Source organism: Perissodus microlepis, chromosome 19 (genome assembly GCF_051167445.1).
Source record: "Perissodus microlepis isolate ML-2025 ecotype Zambia chromosome 19, ASM5116744v1, whole genome shotgun sequence".
NCBI classification, from domain to species: Eukaryota; Metazoa; Chordata; class Actinopteri; order Cichliformes; family Cichlidae; genus Perissodus; species Perissodus microlepis.
Genome location: NC_140479.1, coordinates 7559617 through 7584241, shown reverse-complemented (window position 1 = coordinate 7584241; position 24625 = coordinate 7559617). Strand labels below are relative to the sequence as shown.

Sequence of the window (24625 nt, the reverse complement as noted above, 5' to 3'; positions counted from 1 at the left end):
GACGGTAAACGTCACATCCTGTCAGTGTGAAGAGCTTTAACTGCACATTTAATCCCTCAAATAATTTAATCTGAGAGAAAAGCGCTGTTTTTCTATATGATAATGCAATGCTGATGTAGGAAATGAAAGACCTCTGTCAGGTGTAGACTTAAAGAAACAGCTCTGGTCGCTCATTTCCCAGATTCTCAGTAATTATAAATAAAGTTTTGCAATAAATTATGAAGAAATGTGAACTTCTCAGATAAACCATTATTAGTCCCACATGTATGAAATTTGGTTTTTTTTTTCAGAACATTAAAAATGTTATTATGATGGAGTATTTAAAAATAAGAATTTTTCTTAGATTCTTTTCCCATAATATTACCTTTTTTATAAATAATGAGTACTTCAGGCTTCCATACTGCATGATTAAAGGCAGGTAGGAACCATCCAGCAGGAACCTTTTGTTGCTGCGCTCGTTGTTCTCCTCACCTGAACATTCGTCACATTTTTCTCTCAAATATAAATTTTTATTCGTGTTTTGAGTTTAATAAAATTATTGATTTTAATAACTGAATGTTAGGCTTGGTTTTAGCCTCATGTTGAACGTGTGTATTTTTTTCATTTACATGAAAAATCGCAAAAATATCGGAGAATCTGCTGCTCTGTGCGCATGCGTCCTTCAGTCCGTCACTCGGATGTTCCCCTCAGGCAGCTCGGAGCTCAGGTGGAATAAAAACTGTCCTCCTGCTGCTGTAAAGGGAAACTGAGCGCTGCTGCTCGGGAGGCTGAAGAAGAACATCTCCAGGAGAACAGAGGGACCCTCATCACAGGGCGGGAACACGGCACTAACCGGGCTAGCCGTTAGCAGCAGCAGTCCGTTTAAACGTGCTATTTTATCAGGTAGGTTTGTTCATCATGTCACTAAATCCCGGGTAACCTCTGCTATCTGAAGCGTTACTAAACCAGCCAACCTAAGCTGAACGGTACACCTTTAAGGTCACATTGAAAGAATAACACGTGAGCGCCGGGGGAGCTTTAAAAGAGGCGGACCACGAAGTGAGCTAAAAATGGAGGATTTATGAATGGAGTCTGGTATGTTGGCATTGCTGCTAATTGTCGCCCTGTTTCCCCTCCCACAGAGTCCGAATCATGGCGGTCCAGGTGTCAGAGTCCGACCAGATCAAACAGGTAAGTGACCCCAAGAGTTTTCATGTCGACTCTGAGAAAAGAGGCTCAGAATTCAGAGGCACAAAGTCCGGTTACTGTGGCCTCCAGGGTCCATAGAAAGCCCGCACTGAACTATACAGCAAGGAGGCCCGTGAGGGACAAAACAAGAGAGCGACAGAACCGTAGGTAAAATTAAATAGATAAAAATAGAATCAATCAAAACAAACTCAAATACCGTCAATGCCAGAACACTGTGGCAGCTTATTGGGACCAATACTGGAGTGAGAATGTGTGGAGATATATCTATAGATATAGATATATCTATAGATATATATCTATGTGCAACAAAGTGCACATGTAAAACTGCGGTGTTAAGCGATGCGGTTGAAAAATTTGGGTGCGCCTAAGAAAAACATTTAGGCGCACCAGTGCAACCCTGGCAAAAAGTTAGTCTAGAGCCCTGCATATTATATATTTTAATTTGAAATAATAAGATTAGTATAAAGCAACGGAACGGTTCGCAGCGGGAATGAGGATCAGCACCTCCAAATCTGAGGCCATGGTTCTCAGCCGGAAAAGGGTGGAGTGCCCACTCCGGGTCGGGGATGAGTTCCTGCCCCAAGTGGAGGAGTTCAAGTATCTCGGGGTCTTGTTCGCGAGTGATGGGAGAAGGGAGCCGGAGATCGACAGACGGATTGGGGCTGCAGTAATGCAGACGCTGCACCGGTCCGTCGTGGTGAAGAGGGAGCTGAGTGTAAAAGCGAAGCTCTCAATTTACCGGTCGATCTACGTCCCTACCCTCACCTATGGCCACGAGTAGGGATGGGTATTGATAAGATTTTCACGATTCCGATTCCATTTTCGATTCTGTTTAACGATTCGATTCTTTATCGATTCTCTTATCGATTCTTTTTAAAAAAGGAGAACACTAAGGTCGATTAGCTTAGAACTTTGTTTTATATATCTTCTCTTTGAACAAGATAGAAATTTAGGAGTAACATGGCCTTACAAACCCAACAGTGAGATCTTAAGAGATCCAGCCTACGGCTCTTCAATGGGGTGTCACAGGGTCCCCAGGAAAAAAAATTGTAAATGTAAAATAAATATTCTTCTGTAGCAATAACAAAGTATAAGATAAATTATTCTGTAGCAATTACACAAGAATATCCAGTAATGTCCCTGCCTACAATTAAACACATTTACTTACCGAAAATCGGGGGCATCTGCTGTGGCAAATGGGTGCAAGCCTTTTACCACAAACTTAGTCACTGCTCGGTGACATTCGTCTATCCTGGCCTAAAAGGAGACGCTACCGGTAGACTGCAGCGAGAACTGCCAGCATCTGAGCCAGCCAGACTCTGTCTGTCTCTCTCATCATGGTCACCTAAATGCACAGTAATGGCAGGTTTTGTAATAAGGCAGATCGCGCTAACATAATATGCACTGTTAGTTGATTATTTACCTGCCGCATTAACGGGAGAGGACGTACAAACGTTACCGCTGCTGCTGGGTTGAGATTCACGAGTCCGGAGCGGAATTAAAAACACGACTTTCATTTAAGGTCATCGCGTGTTTTGTGAGCAAATGCTTTTGCATATTCGTAGTGTTTCCTCCCTTAAATGAAATATCTACTTTTCAAGTATTGCAAGCTGCCCTGTTGTCATCCGTTCTGGTAAAGTATAACCAAACTTTTGAGCGTTTGAGCCGCTTAGGCGCCGTGTTTCCTGCCAGGTAAATGACGCTCCGCAACGTGGTGACGTCATTCGGGGCGACTGGAATCGATAAGGGAATCGTTTGCAAAAATGGCAAACAATTCCAAGGAATTGAAACAGTGGGAACCGGTTCTCAACAAGAACCGGTTTTCGATACCCATCCCTAACCACGAGCTGTGGGTAGTGACCGAAAGAACGAGATCGCGGATACAAGCGGCAGAAATGAGCTTCCTCCGAAGGGTGGCTGGCCTCTCCCTTAGAGATGGGGTGAGAAGTTCGGCCATCCGGGAGGGGCTCAGAGTAGAGCCGCTGCTGCTCCACATCGAAAGGAGCCAGCTGAGGTGGTTCGGGCATCTGACAAGGATGCCCCCTGGGCGCAGTGTTCCAGGCATGTCCCACCGGGAGGAGGCCCCGGGGCAGACCCAGGACATGCTGGCCTGGGAACGCCTTGGTGTTCCCCCGGATAAGCTGGAGGAGGTGGCTGGGGAGAGGGAGGTCTGGGCCTCTTTGCTTAGGCTGCTGCCCCCGCGACCCGGCCTCGGATAAAGCAGATGAAGATGGATGGATAGTATAAAGCAAGAAAATACAACCGAATCACAATTTAGATATTGAAAAAGTAAGAAAAACATTTTAGGTCAAAAGATAAAGTTTAGGAAGTTAACTTCGTACAAAATCAAGTGATACAGGAAATGGTTTAAAAAGTAAATAAACGTAAAAACAGCCTGAGGAAAGCATGACAAACATCTGAGTATTTAAACAATTAAAAACGACTGAAAAAAACAAAAGGAATTTATCTGAAAGTTTTCTATTATGACTTCATAATCCCAAAAGTCGCCCCGTCGGTTGACCTGGACGTTTTCAGCGGAAGAAACATTTGAATTTCTACATTTATGAGAAAAGTTCTTTAAACTAAAAGTCACAGCTTTGATCCAGTGACATCGCTCTGATCGTTTAAACCTGCAGCAGGAAGCCTCTGTCGCACACGCAGATCTGAGTTAATACATTTGAGCTCCCACCTTGGCTCTTTAGAGCAGCTTCACAGTCTTGGAGCACTTGAAGAAAACCAAAACTGTTGACTGCATCAGTAAAACTGAGCGTGCCTGAAGCAGCGAGAGGACAGAGGTTAAAACCTGTTTGAGGAAATTTCTTCCCAGACCTGAACCTCGGATCCTTCTCGGTCGTCTCTCAGATTTTTTTGCTGAATTGCTGCTCTGCAGCCGTTTACTGAGCCGGGTCTGTTTCCTGTGTTCAGTTTAAGGAGTTTCTGGGGACATACAACAAGGTGACGGAGAACTGCTTCATAGACTGCGTCCGAGACTTCACCACGAGAGACGTGAAGCCCGAGGAGGTAAAAAAAGATGATTGGATGACGGAAACATGTGAGTGAAGGAACATCTGGATAAAATCCTCACAGCTGTTTGTGTTTCAGTCGAGCTGCTCCGAGTTGTGCCTGCAGAAGTATCTGAAGATGACTCAGAGGATCTCCATGCGTTTCCAGGAGTATCACATCCAGCAGAACGAGGCGCTGGCGGCTAAAGCTGGCCTGCTAGGACAGCCACGCTGACCCTGAACCTGGGCCGCGCCGTGCTGGTCCAGCAGATCCTCCGGCGCTGTAAAAACAGACTCTGAAGCTGCGCGTGAGGACGTTTTGTTGTAGTTTCTGACCTGAAGCTCCGCCCCCTCAGATTCTATCTGCAGGGTTAGTCGGCTGTTCTGTGCATCATGGGAAATGTAGTTTCAGATTCTTTATTAACATGCAGAATATTCCTTTAATGTGCACATTTGTCTTTTTATTGAACAAAACGACCGACCGATGTGATGATGATGATGATGAGCTGACCTCATTTTTCATGTCTGGAAATAAAAAATAATCTGACATCAGGAATGTGTGGATGTTTTCATCCCTGTTAGGAAGTGCTTTACTGCATCCGGCCTCACTCTGGCTCTGCTGCAGATCACACAGTCCTGAGAAACGTTCATTTTCTTTTTGTTTACTGTATTTTTAACAACATGCAAAAGTAACAAAGTTACTCAGTTACTTTTAAAGTGTTTTGCCTGCATTTTACATGAAATGTACTTTGTCTTGCATCATGATTCAGATCATTACCAAATACAATCAAACTCAGAATGATGAGGTCAGATTCTGAATGCAGGTCTTTTATTTTGAGTGTTTGGATTGTGATGTTCGCTCAGTGTGGAGCAAACTGCTTTAAAGACACAAGTGTGGTTTCATCAGGATGGACGAGTTTCTATTCAGTTTGGTTTTTATTGAAAAGTAAAAACTAAAATCTTGGTCGTTTTACATTTTTGTGTGGACTCCGTCTGCTATGCAGTCACTTCCTCTGCTTTATGTTATTTTAAAAGAAGTCTGTTCAAAGTTTTTCCTTCATTTTGTTCCCAAAGTGAAGGAGGAAGTCTTTACTGACAATAGAACCATGAGGCAAATGAAGTTTAGTTTGGTCTTTATTGGCTTTTTTCTGTACAGCTCGGCATGAACAGTTTCACATTGCAACAGGAAGTCCAGCACGGCGGCTGACAATAAATAACAAGATGAGGACTGACGGCTTGGTCACCAATTCAGTGACGACGATCAAACAGGAAGTGTGACGCCGGCCAGAGCACGGAGAGAAGAAGAGCAGCGCATCCTCGGAGCGTCAGTCGTACTCGGCGTCTTTGTCCGACTTCTGTCCTGCGAACGGGCGTCTGTTCCTCTGAACCTGCAGCTGGAAACACACCAAACAGTCAGAACATCTCACACCTTCACCGCCACAGCTGCCGTCTGTGGGGGCGGGGACACTGAGCGATCAGAGGCAAAACTTCTGCAAACGTGCAGAAGATGACATCATAAAAGTGATCTGGTTTAATCCAGATGATCAGAGGAGCACAGAGGTCTTCTGACTTGACCACTGCTGGTTCAAAGAGACCACAGCGACTCCATTACCCAGAAGCCCTTCCTTTGGTGACATTGGTCTTACCTTGGCGCCCTCGAGCACGTGCGGCTCCTTCTGCAGAACGTTGTTGAGTCCTTCCTCGGAGGAGAAGCCGATCCAGCAGAAGCCTCTGTGGAAGCCCGTTTCTTTATCCTGAGGACACGCAGAGACGTCACTGACGTGCAGGCACGCACACACACACGCACACACACACAGATACACACTCACTCACTGCCACCACCTGCTGCTCGCATCGTCATCTCAGGCAGTGCTGACACACTAAAAACATGCAGAGCTGAATTGAGGCGTGTGTGGCTGTGAGGCTACAGGTGATCACTTCCTGTCGGGTCATGTGACTGTGTGACACTGAGTGATGTCAGTGATGATTACTTACAAACGGCAGCAGGCACTTCTTCACGGCTCCAAACTGCCCGAAGTACTCCTTCATCTCCTCTGAAACACACACAGGAACACGTCAGTCCGAACACCTGAGTGTCTGCACCTCACCTGTCCTGCTTCCTCTCACATCCCCTCACATCTGCCGTCATCTAGTGCTTCGAGTGGGTAGTGTCTCACACATCACAGCCTGTCCACCCCCTCCCTCGACCCCACGAAGGATGCCGTCACCCTTCACACAGCACTGAGCTATCTGGAGAACAGGAAGAGCTCCGTGAGGATGCTCAACACCAAACTGGACCACCTTCAGATTCCCTGATCCTGGGACCCAGAGAATAACCTGAAGCTGAACATCCTTAAAACCAAAGAACTTATAATGGACCTCAGGAGGCACAGACAGGTCCAGTCCCCCCTCATTATAAATGGAGAACGGGTAGAATCTGTTTCCACCTTCAGGTTTCTGGACACCTACATCTCCCCTGATCTCACCTGGACCTACAACACCATCGCCGTGGTAAAGGAGGCCCAGCAGCGGCTGCACGTCCTCGGTGTCCTGAGGAAGAAGAACCTGGACCTGCTGCTGGCCTTCTACTGCTCCTCAGTGGAGAGCGTGCTCTCCTCCTGCCTGGTGTTTGGTGCTCAGGGGCCACGACTGAGAACAGGAAGGTGGTGCAAACGTTCATTAACACCACCCACAAAATCACTGGCTGTCATCTGCCACCCCTGGAGGGGAATGACAGATCCTCCTGTCTCAGGTAAACCAGAGCACAGGTGACCCCGCCCACCACCTGTTTGACCTCTGGTGGGTGCCTCAAGTCAGTCAGGTCCCACACCTCCAGACTCACTCACAGTTTCTTTCCCTGGGCCACTTGGACACCCACCCACACCCTGCCCACAATGAGCCATGGTGTGAGTGACCCTCCTCACGCAGGTCACTCACACACAGACTGTTCACACCAAGTCTTTTCTACCTCAGAGCACTTTGCTCTCCACTGTGGGCCTTCCTGTTGTTTCTCTACATATTCCTCCTTTTATTTATTCCTGTTGTCTACTTTTTATATTTTATTCCTGCACAGCGGTGGAGGACCCACAGTTACAATAAACGCATATTCTATTCTATTCGTGCTTCAGAGTGTGGACGGAAGCTCAGGATCAGTCAGAGGATCACTCTGAACTGTGACTCAAGCAAAACTGCTCTGACGTCATCAGCGCGGCCTGTATTAAGTCTTTTAACGTGAACTGCCTCAGGTAAAACACCTGTAAGCTGCAGACACGTGACTGACCTACCGGACACCTTACTGCACGTTAAATTCTTCCCTTCTTCGCGTGCTAATCTACCTGACGATAATCGACACGCGTGATCGGCTGCACACGTCACATGTCGTCACTAAAATCAAACCTGACTGATTGATAATGAGCAGACTCACTGGTGGCCACAGTCCACGGCACTTTAGACACGAACACCTCGAACACTTTCTTGGACGCCGCCATGTTGCTCCCTCTGACCTGTGACGTAATGGTGCGTTCAGGGCCAGCTGGGAGCTGAGAGCGATTAAACAGCGTCTGATTGGTGGGAGTGCAGGAGTTTAAATATGTGAATTCTTTCAAGCCTAACTTTGAACAAATTTATTTTTCAGAGTTGGTTGTTCTTCCGTTTTTCTCTCAAATCCTTTTAACCAATATTTCGATGTGTCTGCATTTTATTTGTAATCTGTTTCTTATTCCTGATCAAGGCTCTGAAGAAAATCATTTTTAAGAAAAAATGATTTCCGAGGTTCAGTAAATGCAGCTTCGATCACGTGATTGAGCACCGTGACCCGCGTGCACAGTGACATTGAAACATGTTACAGTTTGTCTCTCCCCGCTCGCGCTGTTAACTGTTTAAATGTCTGTTTGTTTGTTTGTTTGTTTTGTTCTTTAATTTTTGTTAGTTTTTACTTCCGGAGCAGGGCGTGCAAGACAATGACGTCATGGCTAAGATGGCAGCCTCCATGGTGGAGGGTGGAGAGGATTCGTTTCGGAAGATATTCAAGTTTTACAGGAGAAGGAACCCCCCGCCGGACCTTAGCGACGTCATCGACTTTTCCAGGTGTGCGCCTGGTGAACAGGTGAGAGCAAAGCGCGCTCCCGGCGTTTGGCAGCCATCTTTCTCCTTGTTCTTTTTCATGGGTCAGTTTGAAGTTTGACTTCTCTGACCAACAAAGTGAACAGTTCCACAGGTCACCTCCACCTGCCCTCACCTGTCCACTTTCATTTCTGATCTGGTTTTCGTGTAAATCAAACTCACCTGGATCGATCATACCCATGACTGTGTGTCACAGAGGGAAGTTTGAAGGTGGTCGAAGCAGCAGACAGGTGTGAGGGTCAGAGTTCAAACACGAACAGTCTGAATCTGCAGATCACCTGAATCCACCTGACTGACGTCACAGTGGACTGGGTGTCACCTGACTGGTTCAGGTCTGCTGAAGAACAGGTGCAGACAGCACCTGAGCGAAAATGATTTTACATCCCTGACGTCTGCTAATGATGTGTGTGTGTGTGTAGATTGTTCCAGTTAACCTCAACGCCGCCGCGGTGAGCGATGTGGAAGCCACTAGAGTCGGATTACAGCCCGTCAGAGAGTGGCAAGCCTTCGGCCTGCGAGGACACCCAGGTACACGCTCACGTCAGAGTTTAAATAAAGTTTTGAGAGGAGGTGCAATGCGTGCGGTCTGGTTCAATTCAATCCGGCTGTAAAGAACCAAATAACAGCGACAGTTGCCTCGCGGCGCCTCGTACTGTAAGGTAAAGTGTAGGGAGAAGCCGGCTCTGAGGCAGGTTACTGAGAGTTAGTCTCATTTTTCCATGTTTCAGGAACTGAAGTGTTTTTAGGTTAGCTCAGTAGAATGATCTCGACTGTAATGGACAGTTCTGATTGGCTGTCCACTGGGAACGTAATGTCTTCATCCAGCGAGGACTCGCTGGATGAAGACGATGCTCTGCATTCACTCTGCTGTGGCCTGCTGCTGAACACACGAGCTGCTTTATGTCTTTGTTACCTGCTTCATGCTTCATCTGAAGATGGCCCATGAACTGGACCGAGTTTAGTGCTCTGGGTACACGATGATGATGATGATGATTCTGCGCTCTTCCTCGTTCAGGGTTCATCTTCATCTCCGATCCGTTCCTGCGCGCCACGCAGCCGTTCTGGCTCCGACAGTGTCTGAAGATTTACCCTCAGAAACCAAACATCTGCAACCTGGACATGCACATGTCCCCCTTAGAGACTCAGGACATCTGGGGACAGAGCGTGCACAGCCTGAGGTGAGACTCACAGGTGTGTACAGGTACGTGCTGCACAGGTCACAGCAGGAGGAGCTCGACCTCCCGATGAAGGTAAACAGTCTACTACCAGCAGGAGTCACTGCGACGCCACCACAGCCTCCAGCTGCTCAGGTGTATCTGCGCCTCGTCATGCGTGTGTGTGCGTGTGCGTGTTTGGAGGTGGCGGTCTGAGCATGGCTAAAGACCATCAGAGCTCTGAGTTTACAGCTGATTTTCAAACTGTTTCGCTTCTTCCAAATCCTCAAATTATGCAAATGACCCAGTTTAAAATGCCACATTTTCTCCCCCAACGTTCCTCTAACATTCCTCTGATCTTCCCCCAATGTTCCTCGAACGTTCCTCAGACATTTCTCCAATGTTCCTCAGATTTTTCCCAAATGTTCCTCTGATGTTCCCATGATATTCCTCAGACATTACTCTGACGCTGCCCCAACGTTCCCCCGACAATTCCTCTGACATTCGCCTGACGTTCCGCTGATGTTGACAGGAGCGCAGATTGTTTCTTTAACCTGATGTTCGTATTGCCATCGTTGGTGTCGAGCAGCTGCTTTTTGTGACCTTCTGCTGTGAAAGCTGAGAGTGAAGTGAAAAAGTGAGGAAGGGTTAGTGTTTATGAGAGTACAAACAAAACCTCGGAGCCTCTGTTTCCTATTTTATGCAAGAAAAAGCAACTCAAGTGTTTAATTACTGAAAATCCTCGGTGCTCGACTGCTGCAGTGTCTAATGAATTCAGTGCCACCAGGTGGCGCTGTTTTAAGGTCCGCTGTTGTTTGCAGGTTTGGGGAGCTCAGCTGCTGTCGGATCTTTGAACAAACTGTGTGCCCTCGTCTTCCTCTTTAACCTATTTCAGAATCAGCATACTTTACTAATCCCTAAGGACATTATGTGGGTTACAGTTGCTCCAGTACAGTAACAGACCAGACTATTTAACAATGCGATATGTTCCAGATCTACAGATTTAAGAAATAACACAATATGTAAAACTTTGATCCGCAGATCTTCTCCGGCTGGAAAACGAGAAGCGCGGACTCTCCTGGAGCGGCTGCGCTGGGTCACGCTGGGCTATCATTACAACTGGGACACAAAGGTGAGCATCTGCTTCACCTCTTCACTGCTGCTCCTCCAGAAGCACAGGCGGGGACGGTTTCAGAGCAAACGTTTGCCACGGTCTGTTGTGGCGCCCTTTCTCTTCATCTCACTCCTCCCCTCCTGTTTGCAGACGTACTCTCCCAGCAGTCACACTCCTTTCCCACGTGACCTCCACCTCCTCTCCGCTCACGTGACAGCTGCCTGCGGCTTCCCTGGCTTTATCTCGGAAGCGGGAATCCTCAACTATTACCGATCAGACTCTTCTCTGGGAATCCACGTGGACGAGTCGGAGCTGGACCACACTCGACCGCTGCTGTCGTTTAGGTGGGATGCTTGTTTTTTCACCGTCGTTATGCGAAGGACATGTTTGAATTCCCTGTTTTTCCGTGTTGTCTTTACAGTTTTGGTCAGTCAGCCATCTTTCTCCTGGGCGGCCCCCGCAGACAGGACCCCCCCACAGCCATGCTCATGCACAGTGGGGACGTGATGGTGATGTCAGGACCCAGCCGCCTTCTGTACCACGCGGTCCCACGAATCCTCCCCGCACCTCCGGGGCGTCTGGCATTAGAGACGGGGGGATGCATCCAGACCCCCCCACCACAGGAAGGCTCCGTGGTGGAGCCGGTGTCCGAGGAGGAATGGGCTGTCTGCTCCAGGTACATCCAGAGCTCCAGAGTGAATGTAACTGTCAGACAGGTGCTGGTACCTGGACAGAAATTTCCAGAAACTCCCCGTTCTCACCAAACCGGGGACACTGGACAGACGGACGGATACGATGATGGAGAGAGCGGAAAGAGGAAGAGGAGCAGCAGTGACTCTCCTTATGCTGCAGAGACTCACTGAGGGGACTTACAGCACGGACCTCCATGAAGGACGGCTTCTGCTTGGTTACTGTGTTTATTTGTTAAAGGATTTATGGGGGTCATTGTGTAGATGCTGCCAGAGACGGGACGAGACCCGATCTAAAGATGAACTCTTAGGAGTCGGTCTGGATCCAGTTCAGTGTTAAAATGATTGTTTAACGATTGTGTGAATACAGTCCTTGGTACCTTAAACTGATTCAGTGAGCAGTAGTCATGAAGAAAGAAGATATAATCCAGTACCCAGATCGAGCTCTATGTATGTATGCAATGTTCCCTCTAAGCTGTGCACGTCTCTGCGCACAGAAAAAAAATCTAACCTGAATTAAAATTAAAACTTTAACAATTCTCTTTTGCAGTGTGAGTCAGTGACTGGCTGCTCCCGTATGGGATCAGAACGATGCCACCTTATCCCATAGTCCAGCCAATGATGCGATTCACATTGGTATATACACAGCTAATCAACGTGGTTGACAGGCTATGACACATTAATGACAACGTGTACAACCATTGGAGATGTGAGCAGGACAGACGGAACAACTGATGGGAAAAGTGTGGACTTTATACCAGTTTTTAAATTGTGTTGATCGTTGTTTATATTTACTGCAGGAAGAAACGGTAAAAACATCGTTTTATAAGGAAAACGCTCGAAAGCCTGTGAGCAAAAACAAAACCAAAAACACCCTCACTGTGAGAGATTTGCGCCATAGTTAGTGTGTAGTGTAGTCAATAGTTTTGTTGTGTGTGTCAGAACAATGATGCGGAACAGCTGATTGTGCTGTAAATAGTTTGAAACACCTTTAAAAAGAAAATAGCTGCAAAAAAAAATAGCTGAGATATATATATATTGATGTTCATATCAATTTCAGCTGGATAGTGTAGTGGTAAGACTCTACGCCTTTGGAGTGAGTCACAAGTTCAAGTCCTACTTGAGCCTCTGCATCCAGTGCTTATCTCTCATGGTGATGAGGTACAACACATGTGCTACGGCAAGGAGGAGTCAGGACGCCAAGACGGGGGATATCGTCCTCCCCGAGGTCGGCAACGTCAGGAAGAAGCAACATTTAGCTTAGAATGTGAGGTTTGTTGACAGAAAGATCAAGAGTACTGAGAGCGCAATGAGAGTTCACGAGTACTGAACTGGTGGCATCCTTCAAAGGCTACGTGGTGTTAGGAGACATTACTCAAAAGCAACAGCAGGCTAAGATAATCAAATTACCTTGGTCCAGACCCCCCAATCAAATTACCTACTTGGAAATTTATAAGTAAAAAAGAATTTATTGTTTTTAACATAAATACTATAAAAGTATTTATCTTGTTTAAATAAATACCTTGTTTTTACTATTTCTAATACTATTTTTTACTTCCAATTAAAAGAAAAAGAATAAATACTTCTATCAAAAAAGTAATTCAGCTATTATTTTTTTTGTAGCTATTTTCTTTTTAAAGGTGTTTCAAACTATTTACAGCACAATCAGCTGTTCTGCATCATTGTTCTGACACACAACAAAACTATTAGACTACACTACACACTAACTATGAGAAAAGCACTGGATGCAGAGGCTCAAGTAGGATTTGAACTTGTGACTCCCACTCCAAAGGCGTAGAGTCTTACCACTACACTATCCAGCTGAAATTGATATGAACATCAATATATATATATCACATCTTGTATTAATGTTGCCATGTACCCATTTTCACACCTTGCCTCAGGGTCCATGTCCCTCTTCTCCACCAGTAGCTCTTAGAATAGAAAAAAGATTCTCAAGTTAAACGTCATCAAGTGCACTTGAAGAGGTTGAGACGCTTTTCGTTCAAAGCCGCTTAACTACCAAGAACTCTCACTACCTGACACCTTCCCTCAACAAAAGCGACAGATAGAAATAATAAATTGACAACGCCAGAAATTAACATTGAAACAAGCGACAAAGTCTCCTGAGAGACCAGCAAAAATTGCCATAGCTGACTGTGTTTCAAGTCATCAAGGCGGGAATTGGTTAAAGTTTTCAACCAGCAATAATCACGTCTCAGTAGAACTTCATAGACTATGAAATTGCTTCTGCACAAGAATGACCAGTGAGTTTCAGCTTTTCAGGTGGGTATGAATCAACACTCGTATCACAGCTGACTGTATAAAAGATAAAAGATGGACGACGCGACAGCACCCCAAAAATGAAGCCAAAACGTCTCTATCGCCCCCTGGTGTCTGGCTGCAGTATAGGTCATAAACCCCGCCTCCTCCATGTTAGCGGATGGGACTGGGGTCAGACTAAAATAAATGTATTCTCCTTAGATAATTTTTTTCCAAAGATTCTTTCTTTTGTTTTCAATAGTTCTCATCAAGCTGTTTTATGTCCAAGGGGTCTCCTCTCCCATAAGTTTGATTCTAATTCCTACCGCGGTGATGTTAAATTGGGGTGAAACGTCATCATAGCAGCTTTGACTGGCAGCTGCAGTCACGGAGAAACTTGCGTATCTATGTTCGGGAATAGCAGATAGAGCGTAGGCTCTGAGAGGAGGGCCAGCGTTTACGCTACGAAAACACGACCGAGTGTTTTAACCTGAGGGCCTGAGGTGTTCTTCAGTAAACTGGACTACCCGACAGAAGGACCCGAGACCCCGCTGCACTTTTTCGGTAAGTTAAATGTGTTTGTAAGCTAATCCGTAACTACCGTCCTTAGCTCGGTCCTGAGACCTAGCTAGCTAAGATGAGCACTCGGCTGTCAGGGTTCATTTAGCTAATCTGTGCAGGTGAATGAATTTACTAAAGAAATCAAGAGAAACGCCCCGGGCTGCTCGGTCACTAATTACCGTTACTGTACTTTTATTACTAGTATTATATTGTAAAAACAACAGGCTGCATCCTTCTGCAGCTCCTGTGCAGAGCTGAATATTAAATATGTGCAAACAACAGCATGTTTTCAGTCTCTTGCCACATCTGTAAAGACAGTAACATTTTTTTAAAAGCTTGTACTTCAGTAACTCCTCATTAATCAGGAACTATGGATTAAAGTACTGTAGTGTACTGTAATACTGAAAAAAATGTAAGAGAAGAACTTCAGATCCTGAGTGTGTGAGGACAGAAAAATCAGCTTTATTTCAATTTTGAGGGATAAAATTTATATCTGAGTTTGATGGTTCTGTTATCTTTGTGATTACAGGAGCTGCCCTCAGATTCAGACCTCAGCCCCATCGAGTGACAGCAGACAGATCATCCAACATGTTCACATGTTAACTGCAAAATGAACTGATGGAAACAGTGCTTATTGCAATCAATTCAATTTTCAAAATTATTATTGTTCATCACAAAAAAATTATACAAATTCTTATCTTTGAACAAACCAAACCTGGAATTACAAAAGAAAATAAATAAATAAATAAAAAATCTTAATCAATGCAGGATTTGAGTCGCATCTTGTGTTAATTTTCCAAAGAAATCATAATACCTGACAACTTCCCATGCGCCACTCCCAACACTCACATCACTGATGGTGACTGAAACCAGCCCACTGAAGGAACAGTGGGCTGGTTTCAGTCATTATGCAAATGTACTGTTTATAAGATTGGGGAAACCTGCAGTCAGCTGAGACTGAAGAAGTCACCTGGATGAGTGACGAAACGTTTCTCCCACTGAAAACGCTAAGTCCAGATGAACAGAATCAACTTTTGGAGATTTACTTACCTGGATGATTGAGAATGCATTAAGACATTTAATTTAGTTCTGTCTGTTATTGTCCTTATCATCCTGGAGCAATTGTAACCACATAATTTTTTCAGGGATTAATAAAGTATTCTGATTTTGATCCAGGAGCTTTACTGACTTGATACAACGTTTTTATTTTTTTTATTTTTGAGCAGTACATTCATGTAAAGATATATTTTGTAATGTATTCATGTTTTGTGTTGTATCATGAAAGTTAGAAATAATAATAATAAAATAATAACAATTTAAAATAATAATTTTAAATTGTCAAATAGTTGTAATTACTGTACATATGACGAGTGCAGTGTATTGAAAAGGCAGGGTTAATAAGATACAATGTATAAAAACTACATTCCAAAGTGAGTCTGTGTTGACCAACAAAACCTGGGATTCAAACATTCAGAATGCATTCTTTATAAATTAGGAAAAAGTCTGATGCTCACAGTGAAGGCGTTGGTGGCTCTGCACGGCTGTAGGTTCGAGTTACACGTTAAACCAAAGGAGGGGTTTTCTTCTGAAATGCTTAGATCCAGCTGAGTGTTAGACAATCAATGCCGGGAGCACTGAAGCTGGTTTTGAGGCATAAAATGGAACTTCTTTTGAAAACACCTTGTAGTCATTTTTCCTTTAATGTGACACGTGTCTATTAATCTACAAAGCTGGCAGGGGGCACTGTCTACCTGTGCACCTGCATGCAGGTACACAGACGATCTACATGAAGATGATCCTCTGAATGAAAGTCAGAGGGGATTTTTCTCTGTCTCACCCCCACCTGAAGCTCTTCATTTAACTTGAGGACAGCACCTCAGATGGACCGACCCATGTTGTTTCAGCTCTGCTTTGCTTTCTGGGTCGGGATAGAGTGGACCGGAGCGTTGCAGTCCAGTTCGCCGTGGGGCACGAACACGAGCATGATGAGGAGAGATCGGTCAGTTAACGGCTCGGTGGTCCTCCACGACTACATGGTGTTTTTATACCAAACGCTGTCCAAACCTCAAAGTAGAGACTTTGATGTTTCAGACGGAGCAGGAGCTGCTAACACAGTTACAAGTTTTGTGGACCAAGGACAAGGTTTGACACCAATTTAATTCACTTTCCTTCAAAATCCTGCCTAAAAAACTGAATGTTCTAGTTTTATTACATCTATATTTGGTGTTATTCTGTTTTAAACAACCATATTTCCATTGTTGACACAGATTACTAAATGTATCACTGATTTTTAAAGTCAGTAAAGAATTTAAAGTTAGTAGAAGTGATTATTTATGCGGGTTTTTGCGATGTTGTGACCATCAGAAGGTCTCATCTCCAGGTTTACAGTTTTCATTGCCATTCACTCGCTGGGCTCTCGTCCTCATTTTCGGTTTGACAGCGTTTCAGTAGACAAAGGTGAACAGCTTAGACATGAACTCAGCTGTGGTTTGGGGAAAGCTCTGCTTTGCTTTCTGATTCTACACAAAAACAAGAACGAACAGCTTGTAGAACGGGGGGTGGGGGTGTCGGTCACATATAGATAAGGGCCAGAAGGGGCGTGTTTGGAGGCGTGGTCCCGCTCCTGAAAATTTGATAATTTATCTCAAATTATCTAAATCCTCCCCTAAGTCAGCCTGAAAAACTTTTAATAGATTTGAAATCCATGAATGAATCCACCTACACCAACACATCAGCTTTATCATTTCAGCAGCATTTTAGTGCATTTCTTTCTTAACTTCCTGTTTTTGTTAAACGGGTTTAACAACAGGAATGACTTTTGTAAATATCATTCCTGTTTACCATCACCCAGTTCCCTTTATGATGTTTATCACTGACTTTGATGAATGCCATAAAGACTTAGAGCTGACATCATATGAAGAGCCAAAGAGCTGTATTGGAGACTGAGGCTTGAGTCCCACATGTGACCAAAGACCAGTGTTGGGTTAAGTTTCAGACCTGCACATAAAGTTACATGCTGCGTGTTCTACCTTTACTTTCTTCCTTATCCACAGATCCTCCATCATGGGAGAGTGGCCAGCGTTACGTCTTCGACTTGTCCAGCCTGGCCAGGATGGAAGAGCTGGTGGAGGCCGAGCTGAGAATCCTCAGGAAGCCTCCGGCAGACCTTCGACCCACCCTAACAAGCGGAGGAAACCTTTACGACATCCGCCTGTACTCCTGCTCTTCGGAGAAACAGCTGCTGGACTCCAGAACTGTCGAGGTTTTGGGTGGTGGTCTTCCCAGGTGGGAGGTGTTTGACGTGTGGTCTGGCATGAAGGCCCATCTGAGGAATCCTTTGGAGCCACCGCAGGCCTGCTTCCATCTCCTGGCCTTCTCTGAACTGACCAACAAGGTGGCTGACCCGCTGGTCCTGGGGCTGGGTCGCACCCCTTGCCCAACCCAGGAGAAAGCTTTGCTGGTGGCTTTCTGGCATACCAACACCGCCGACAGTCTTTTCGGAGAGGTAACGCACAGGATGAAGAGCGAGGGCGGTGGATTTAGCCTCCTGAAGCCTCCGAAACTTATTCCAAAACACGTAAAGAAGAACCGCCGGCATCGACAGAGAGCTCTGTCCAAACGGTCCTTCGGTGGGGCAGCGAGAGGAGGCAGGAGGAGCCGCTGCAGCCGGAAACCGCTGCACGTGAACTTCAGAGACCTGGGCTGGGACGACTGGATCATCGCCCCTTTGGACTATGAGGCGCGCCGCTGCGACGGCGTGTGCGACTTCCCGCTGCGCGCCCACCTGGAGCCCACCAACCACGCTGTGATCCAGACCCTGATGAACTCCATGGACCCTGATCTCAGCCCACCCAGTTGCTGCGTCCCCTCCAGTCTCAGCCCCATCAGCATCCTCTACATGGACTCAGCCGGCAGCGTGGTCTACAAGCAGTACGAGAACATGGTGGTGGAGAGCTGTGGGTGCCGGTAGCACACGCACAAACACTGGTCTAAGATTAGAGCAACACCGGCAATGTTTGTGTTTTTGCTCTGGTCTTTGTGGCCAATCACGACAGAACAAGCCTCTGATAGATGACGATGCTTCGCCATCTGAAGTCGTGTTAACAAGTTATTTTTGCTCCATTTGCATATTTGTAACTCTCACTTCCTGCATTCAGATTTTTCTCAGCATGAACCAAGAAGCAAAGATTTAGTCTCACAGATGCCCGTCACCTCATTACATCTGACACCACATCTGGAATATTAGTTTGTGTTTATTGTTAGTTTACTGAACTCAGCACCAGCCGTTCAGTCTATAACCATGAACCTGCCCTCACACAGCCACTTTTTACTGACTGAGAAATTAATAAATGGTTTTCATGTAACTGCTTCAGTTTGTGTTTTTATTCATACCGACCGGTGTTCAGTTCCAGCTGCATTAACATCACATGATCTTCACCGTGAAGGACGTGCAGCCACAGCTATCTGCACGGTGATGAGCGCACGCCTTCATGTGCTCACTCTGGACGACCTGTCAGGATTCGTGCAGCGAGACTCGGTGAGAGTTTCATCTTCATCATCAGCTCTGAACACTTTTCCACTGGCTGCACGCACACCTGTAAAGTGGCCCGGTAGATACTGGTGCTCGGGAACTTTTCCAAGATTTTTAAGCTGGGAGGTATCGAGGACCCATCGAGGTCGACCAGCGGGGAAATCGGAAAGATAGAAAAGAGAAATAAAATCTGCTCCGAGAACACAGAGCGAGACTTTCACTGCTTCATGCTGCGACACACTTACAGGAGCCTGAAGTGGGATTAACTTTATCTTCAGACCTAACCTGAAGCAGTAACACGGCCTGTTGTAATCTGTGTGTTTAATAAATTAAGTTTTCATTTATTCCCACAATTATAAACAACAGTTAATATTACAGCAGTTATTTCACATGCATTAAAAATACTGTTCCTCACATCTGCGGCTTCATCTGGACTTCTTTGAATTTTCACTGTAAATTTTCTAAACTTTAATAAATGTTTGGTCTGTATGATGAGCGCCCTCATGCCATCGTTGTACATTTTTATATGATTAGCCAGGATATAAGAGTTGGAAGCATGTGGCCCCTGAAGGCTGATGCTGTGTTTAGTGTTTTCACTGAGCACAAACTTGTACAGCTTCCACGCCTGCACATCTTATTACACAGAGACAACATGAACCTCTGGTTCAGCTCTGTGGTCTCGTTACAAACGTCCAGCTGAGGCACTGAATGAAGGGTTTTGGTCACCGGGAACTCGGCTCCGTAAATCTTCACGGATCCATTCAAACACCATTTCAGCGACTTCTCGTCCGGCGTCCAGCACAAAGGCGTGACGGAAGCCGTTTTCACACAGCCTGAAGTCGCCGAGAGGAAAGTCCTGCTTGATGTCGTGATAATAGTGCAGCGGGCACCAGTGGTCGGTCGCTCCGTAATAAAATATCAGCTGAAAGCACAGACAGACAGACAGAGAGAAATGGGGAAACGTGGTTTTAGAGGGCGTGATCAAAACAGCGCTCCATGAGCTGATCGCCAACCTGCAGCCAGCGGAGGGCCGATCCGCTCAGCGCGACCAGGGGAACAACAGGTTTGACCTTTGACCCTCAGAGTCAGACTGCCGATGCCGAGCTCTGCCATAACATCTGACAGGAGCGCTGGGAGCGGCGTCAGGTCATGAGGTCGGTAAAGTGTCCAAAGTGTACAGAACAGAGCAGTAAGTGAAGCCTGAGCAATCAGAAGTGCTGTCTTTAATAAAAAGGCGACAGCACCTGCACGGGTATCTGGCTTTCATTTTCATTCACTCCTCTTGTAGGCGGGGCTTTTCTTACCTTGTCGAGATGTTTCCCGATAGTCGTGTCGTCTCTTTTTAGAACTTTCTTCATTTCCTGCCCGCCCAGGTACATGGCATTGGCTGCACGTGGAAACAAACCACAGAGGTTAAAGCTGGTCCGGCTCTCGCTGCAAACTCAACATTTCAAACCTCAGCTGTTAAATCTGAACCGGCTGCCAGCCTGCTGGGGGAATTCCCATCATGCACTGAGCTCTTTCACTCCCTGTATATTAATATGCATGTTGTAAATGTAACCCCCCCCCCCCCTCCACCTTTCTGCAGGCACCTCTGGTGCTGACAGGGTTTCTCTCCATAATTCTGTCTCTGTGTTATCACATAAAAGCTTCTTATCAAAGACAAATGTCTGCAGTCTGAAAAGCATCTGCCCTCGCTGCATATCTCACAGAAGAACGAAGCATGGCCGACCTGCAGAGTCTCCACTGAGCAGACCCAGGGTGGGCTGCACCACAGTGAGGTCCAGAGAGCGGATTCCCCCCAGCATCAGTCTGATGAGGCCGACTTTGAGCCTGTCGGGCAGCAGCGAGAGCAGGAAGAGGGGCAGGTAGACCACGTAACGCATGTGACACAGCACAGGGGTCATGACCTTCCCCTGAGGGCTCTGAGCCATGCGCTCGATGGTGGGAAACAGCAGCAGCGCCTTCAGGACCTGCATTAAAAACAGAGAGGAGACAGAAGGTTTCAGACAGACAACAGAAAGCTCCGAGACGGGAAGCTGCAAACTGCGGAAACTCCCGGATTAGAGGCAGGGAGATTTTTATGTCATTTAATCCGTTTCCTGAAAAAGTGATGGGAGGGAAGTGAAGGGAGGGCTCAGTGCCCTCAGCCAGGAACTCGCTGGGCGCCATCCGAGCTGGTGACGCGCTCCAGTTTGTGATTCCAACAAACCCCCACAGAGCGCTCCGCGGTGTAGCAGGTACGCATTCACCTAACAAAGGCTAACAAACCGTTTGATCCCGGGAGGAGAGAAAGGAAGGGCGTGCCAAATCAAACATGTGGCACTCCCGCTGTGAACGACAGCAGCAGGCGAAGGATGAAATAAGCGACAATAAAAACATAAAGAGTCTCCGTTTCTGAACGACAGAAACCTCAAAGCGGCCGTCGTATTCCGGGATTAAACGATCCCAATAAGTAAAAACTCATTTGGCTTGTTTTTAGTTTCGTTCTCACACAGAGCCTCCGTCCTGCTGATCATGTGATCAGGCTGAGACAACCACGCTTCGGCACGGTCATGTCTGAGCTCTGGAGCCTTCCCTACGTCCACCGTCCACTGTCCACTGTTTGGGTGGAGGCGTGTTGGTGCGTGCTGTAGGCTGTGTGTTTTTGTGGATCGAGGCTGATTTGTGGTTTCTCCTCAGACCGGAGAACTGCGATGACTCACCTTCCTCTCAGGATTTCTCTTCATCATCTCCAGAATGATGTAGCAGCCGATGGAGTGACCGATCAAGACCAGGCTGGTTTCTCTGGGAACGTGATTCCTGAGGAAAGCCAGCTTATGTTCGACCTGCCCGTCCAGACCGAACACGTCGTCCTCCGGCGCCGAGGCGCTGTCTGCAATAGGAATAGAGATGTCAGAACACCCGAACAAGCTCTCTCCTGCGAGCAGAGCCGTGCGTACCTTCGATCATGTCCATGGAGTCCGGAGGAGCGCAGTGGCCGGCGTGGCTTACGGCCCACACCGGGTGCTGGTAGCCACACCTGCTGTGGAGCGTCTGCATGAAGGTCCTGTAGAAGCCCACCACACCTGGGTTACCTGTGACAGACAGCACGAGGTCAGCGAGGCCTGTGGTAACCACGGTAACCGCAAACCTGATCCAGAGCACGTCACAGTCCAAATCAGAGTACTGCCCTGTACTACAGCAATACTGCATCTGTACTACAGTAATACTGCAGCTGTACTACAGTATTACTGCAGTTGTACTACAGTAATACTGCAGCCGTACTATAGTAATACTGCATCTGTACGACAGTAATACTGCAGCTGTACTACAGCAATACTGCCCTGTACTACAGTAATACTGCAGCCGTACGACAGTAATACTGCAGTTGTACGACAGTAATACTGCAGCTGTACGACAGTAATACTGCATCTGTACGACAGTAATACTGCATCTGTACGACAGTAATACTGCAGTTGTACGACAGTAATACTGCAGCTGTACGACAGTAATACTGCATCTGTACGACAGTAATACTGCAGCTGTACGACAGTAATACTGCAGCTGTACGACAGTAATACTGCAGTTGTACTACAGTAATACTGCAGCCGTACGACAGTAATACTGCAGCCGTACTACAGTAATACTGCATCTGTACTACAGTAATACTGCATCTGTACTACAGTAAAACTGCACTGTACGACAGTAAAACTGCAGCTGTACTACAGTAATACTGCAGTTGTACTACAGCAATACTGCATCTGTACTACAGTATTACTGTGCTGTACTGCAGTATTCCTTCAGTACAGGGTATGTCGTGATGTTTGAACTCCTGAGCACAGCTTCCTCCGGAAGTATGAAACACAACAGGTGTTGCTGAGCTGTGGATGTGGCGGGGCTCACCTGGGATGATGAGGAAGAGCACCTTGTGTGCAGAGGTTAGGGGGCAGGATCCAAACCTGAGCAGCTCCGTGGCGGCTCCGCAGCAGTAGAAGAAGTCTGTGTGTGGTGGGTCCATCATCAGCCCCGAGGACAGACACGCAGGTGTATCACAGGTGTATCAGCAGGTCCAAAGGTTCCAGTCTGATCAAAGGTTCAGACTGAGCTTCACATTCACAGCTGCGGGTGTTCACTCTGCAGGTTTCAGCTGGTCACGTGTCTCACTAACAGCTGATCTGAGATCTGAAAATAAGCTTTAACTTACCTGAAAACCCAATAACTAACTAACCACCACCTAACTAACTATCTATCTAACTAACCAACCACTGTTAACCGCTAACAGACTGCAGACTAAACCGTTCACAGGCTGACGTCACACCAGAAGCTGATACTATGACACGCTGTAAATAAAACTGTTTACCTGTCAGAACAATTACGAATAAGTACTACGATATCCTCTCCATGCAGGTGCTGCTCGCTTTCAACCGCTTCCTGCTTCGCACTGCTGCACGGTGATTGGCCAGCTGCAACGCAGCTTCTTCTTTTTATTGGCCGGTTCAGTTTCCAGCTCATTACCGCCTCCACGGGCCCGGAGTGTAACTACACCCGCTGTTTACTTTAACGTACCAAATGACCATTATTATTTTATTTTGTTCATTGTTAAAAAAGATTTTATCCGTTATTTTTATTTTCCTCAGTTTATTATGTAACGAGATTTACCTTTTTGTTTGTCATACTGTGTATTTCAGTTTTTATAAGTCATATTTATCGTCTTGGCTTCTGTAACATATTTATATTCATCCCAGACTTTCAGATGAACATGAAGATAAATATCTCATCTTTAAAGTCACATTAAATTGCATAAATGATAGAAATGACTGGCATTAATTTCAAATAAATACAACATGCATGTGCTGAAGTGAATTCGTCCTTTCATTATGATAATAATAAGAAAAATGAACTTTGCACTTTTCCTCTCTGCCATTCATTTTTGCAATTTATGTAATTTTTGCGCATTTTAATATAAAGAAAAACTTTGTGAATGATTGTAAATAAAATTACACAAATTTGGGGGGATTTTTTCAGTTGCATCCAGACTGAAACTCTAACTTATTAAACCTGCGCCCTCTTTTTATTAAACATGTTTTCAGCAAAAACGAAACAAACAAAAAAATAATCAGTCCTTAGTTTTTATCAGCTGATTTAACATCACAAAATGATGTACATTCATTTGTGTGAAGTGTTTAATATTAAAGCCAGTCACTTTCACAGAGGCCCTCAGCAGACATCTGTGTTGGCAACACGTTGGTGTGAACGTGATAATAATAGTGATCCACACACTGAGCTCGTGTGGCTGTCGTCACACACGAAGTGCTTTCAGTTTTATCCCGGTTATTTTAGTTTCATCCTGAGCTCACTCTTACACCCTCAGAGCCCAGCACGGCCCAGACAGATGTGAAGGGTTTGTTCTTTGCTTTGGTCTGCTGGTCTGGGCCCAGGTTTGAGTTTTTGGGTTTAAGGGTCTTGTTTTTCATTTTTATATCTTCGAGTTACTTTAACATTTTGCATTGTTTGATTTTGGATTCTCCTCGTTCAGTTGCTTCTGTCTTCCCGTTGTATTTTGGTGGTTGCTGTTCTCTGTGTCTGTCTTCAGTTTAACTTTCTCCTGAGTCATTATTAGTTATCCTCAGCTGTGCTCCAACCTGCTGCCTCTCCCTCGTTATCCCTCATACATAATGTCATGGCTGTGTGTCTCGTTGTCTTCCTAAAATTCCTGGTGCTTGGATTTCCTGCGAGGGCTCAGCATTAAATGTTTGCTTCCTGAGTCCACGGTCTGCCTGCTGCGTGCCGGTCACTGGTTACACACATAATATCCCAATAATCAATTACAGGTCTGGTACAGGTGTGTCACAGGTGGCCTCCCCCTGTATCTGTGTGTTGTTAAAAATGACACGTTCTCTCTGTGGCTGCCTGGCTTCCTCCCACACTCCACACTCAAAGATGTGAGTGAGACTGGTTGTGTGTCCCTCTGTGTGCGACCCTGAGGAGGACGAGTGATGAAGAACAGAGAAGATAAAGAA

General features: G+C 46.0%; 5 protein-coding genes and 1 non-coding gene across 6 annotated transcripts; 3 read left to right on the top strand and 3 right to left on the bottom strand.

Annotated features, from left to right (window-relative positions):
* The first annotated feature begins 635 nt into the window (after positions 1-635).
* On the top strand, positions 636-4742 carry LOC146365323 (mitochondrial import inner membrane translocase subunit Tim9). The gene is made up of 4 exons (XM_084913968.1): positions 636-882; positions 1122-1170; positions 4114-4209; positions 4291-4742. The coding sequence occupies exons 2-4, from the start codon at positions 1132-1134 to the stop codon at positions 4423-4425; spliced, it is 270 nt and encodes an 89-aa protein (XP_084770094.1). The 5' UTR covers positions 636-882; positions 1122-1131; the 3' UTR covers positions 4426-4742.
* Positions 4743-5306: 564 nt separating this feature from the next.
* Positions 5307-7924, bottom strand: slirp (SRA stem-loop interacting RNA binding protein). The gene is made up of 4 exons (XM_084913967.1): positions 7615-7924; positions 6186-6244; positions 5837-5944; positions 5307-5584 (listed from the first exon to the last, which is right to left on the bottom strand). The coding sequence occupies exons 1-4, from the start codon at positions 7676-7678 to the stop codon at positions 5516-5518; spliced, it is 300 nt and encodes a 99-aa protein (XP_084770093.1). The 5' UTR covers positions 7679-7924; the 3' UTR covers positions 5307-5515.
* On the top strand, positions 6237-11808 carry alkbh1 (alkB homolog 1, histone H2A dioxygenase). Its single transcript, XM_084913966.1, has 7 exons — positions 6237-7435; positions 8119-8295; positions 8732-8840; positions 9328-9490; positions 10508-10598; positions 10731-10924; positions 11002-11808. The coding sequence occupies exons 2-7, from the start codon at positions 8158-8160 to the stop codon at positions 11441-11443; spliced, it is 1137 nt and encodes a 378-aa protein (XP_084770092.1). The 5' UTR covers positions 6237-7435; positions 8119-8157; the 3' UTR covers positions 11444-11808.
* A 1583-nt stretch (positions 11809-13391) lies between these two features.
* On the bottom strand, positions 13392-13531 carry LOC146365320 (U4 spliceosomal RNA). The gene has a single exon (XR_014798741.1). It is a non-coding gene; the product is annotated as a U4 spliceosomal RNA (small nuclear RNA).
* Positions 13532-16074: 2543 nt separating this feature from the next.
* gdf7 (growth differentiation factor 7) lies at positions 16075-18419 on the top strand. The gene is made up of 2 exons (XM_084915515.1): positions 16075-16234; positions 17146-18419. The coding sequence occupies exons 1-2, from the start codon at positions 16075-16077 to the stop codon at positions 18060-18062; spliced, it is 1077 nt and encodes a 358-aa protein (XP_084771641.1). The 3' UTR covers positions 18063-18419.
* A 508-nt stretch (positions 18420-18927) lies between these two features.
* ldah (lipid droplet associated hydrolase) lies at positions 18928-23062 on the bottom strand. The gene is made up of 7 exons (XM_084915324.1): positions 22966-23062; positions 22509-22688; positions 21566-21700; positions 21329-21498; positions 20356-20596; positions 19928-20010; positions 18928-19545 (listed from the first exon to the last, which is right to left on the bottom strand). The coding sequence occupies exons 2-7, from the start codon at positions 22624-22626 to the stop codon at positions 19306-19308; spliced, it is 987 nt and encodes a 328-aa protein (XP_084771450.1). The 5' UTR covers positions 22627-22688; positions 22966-23062; the 3' UTR covers positions 18928-19305.
* Between the last annotated feature and the right edge of the window lie 1563 nt (positions 23063-24625).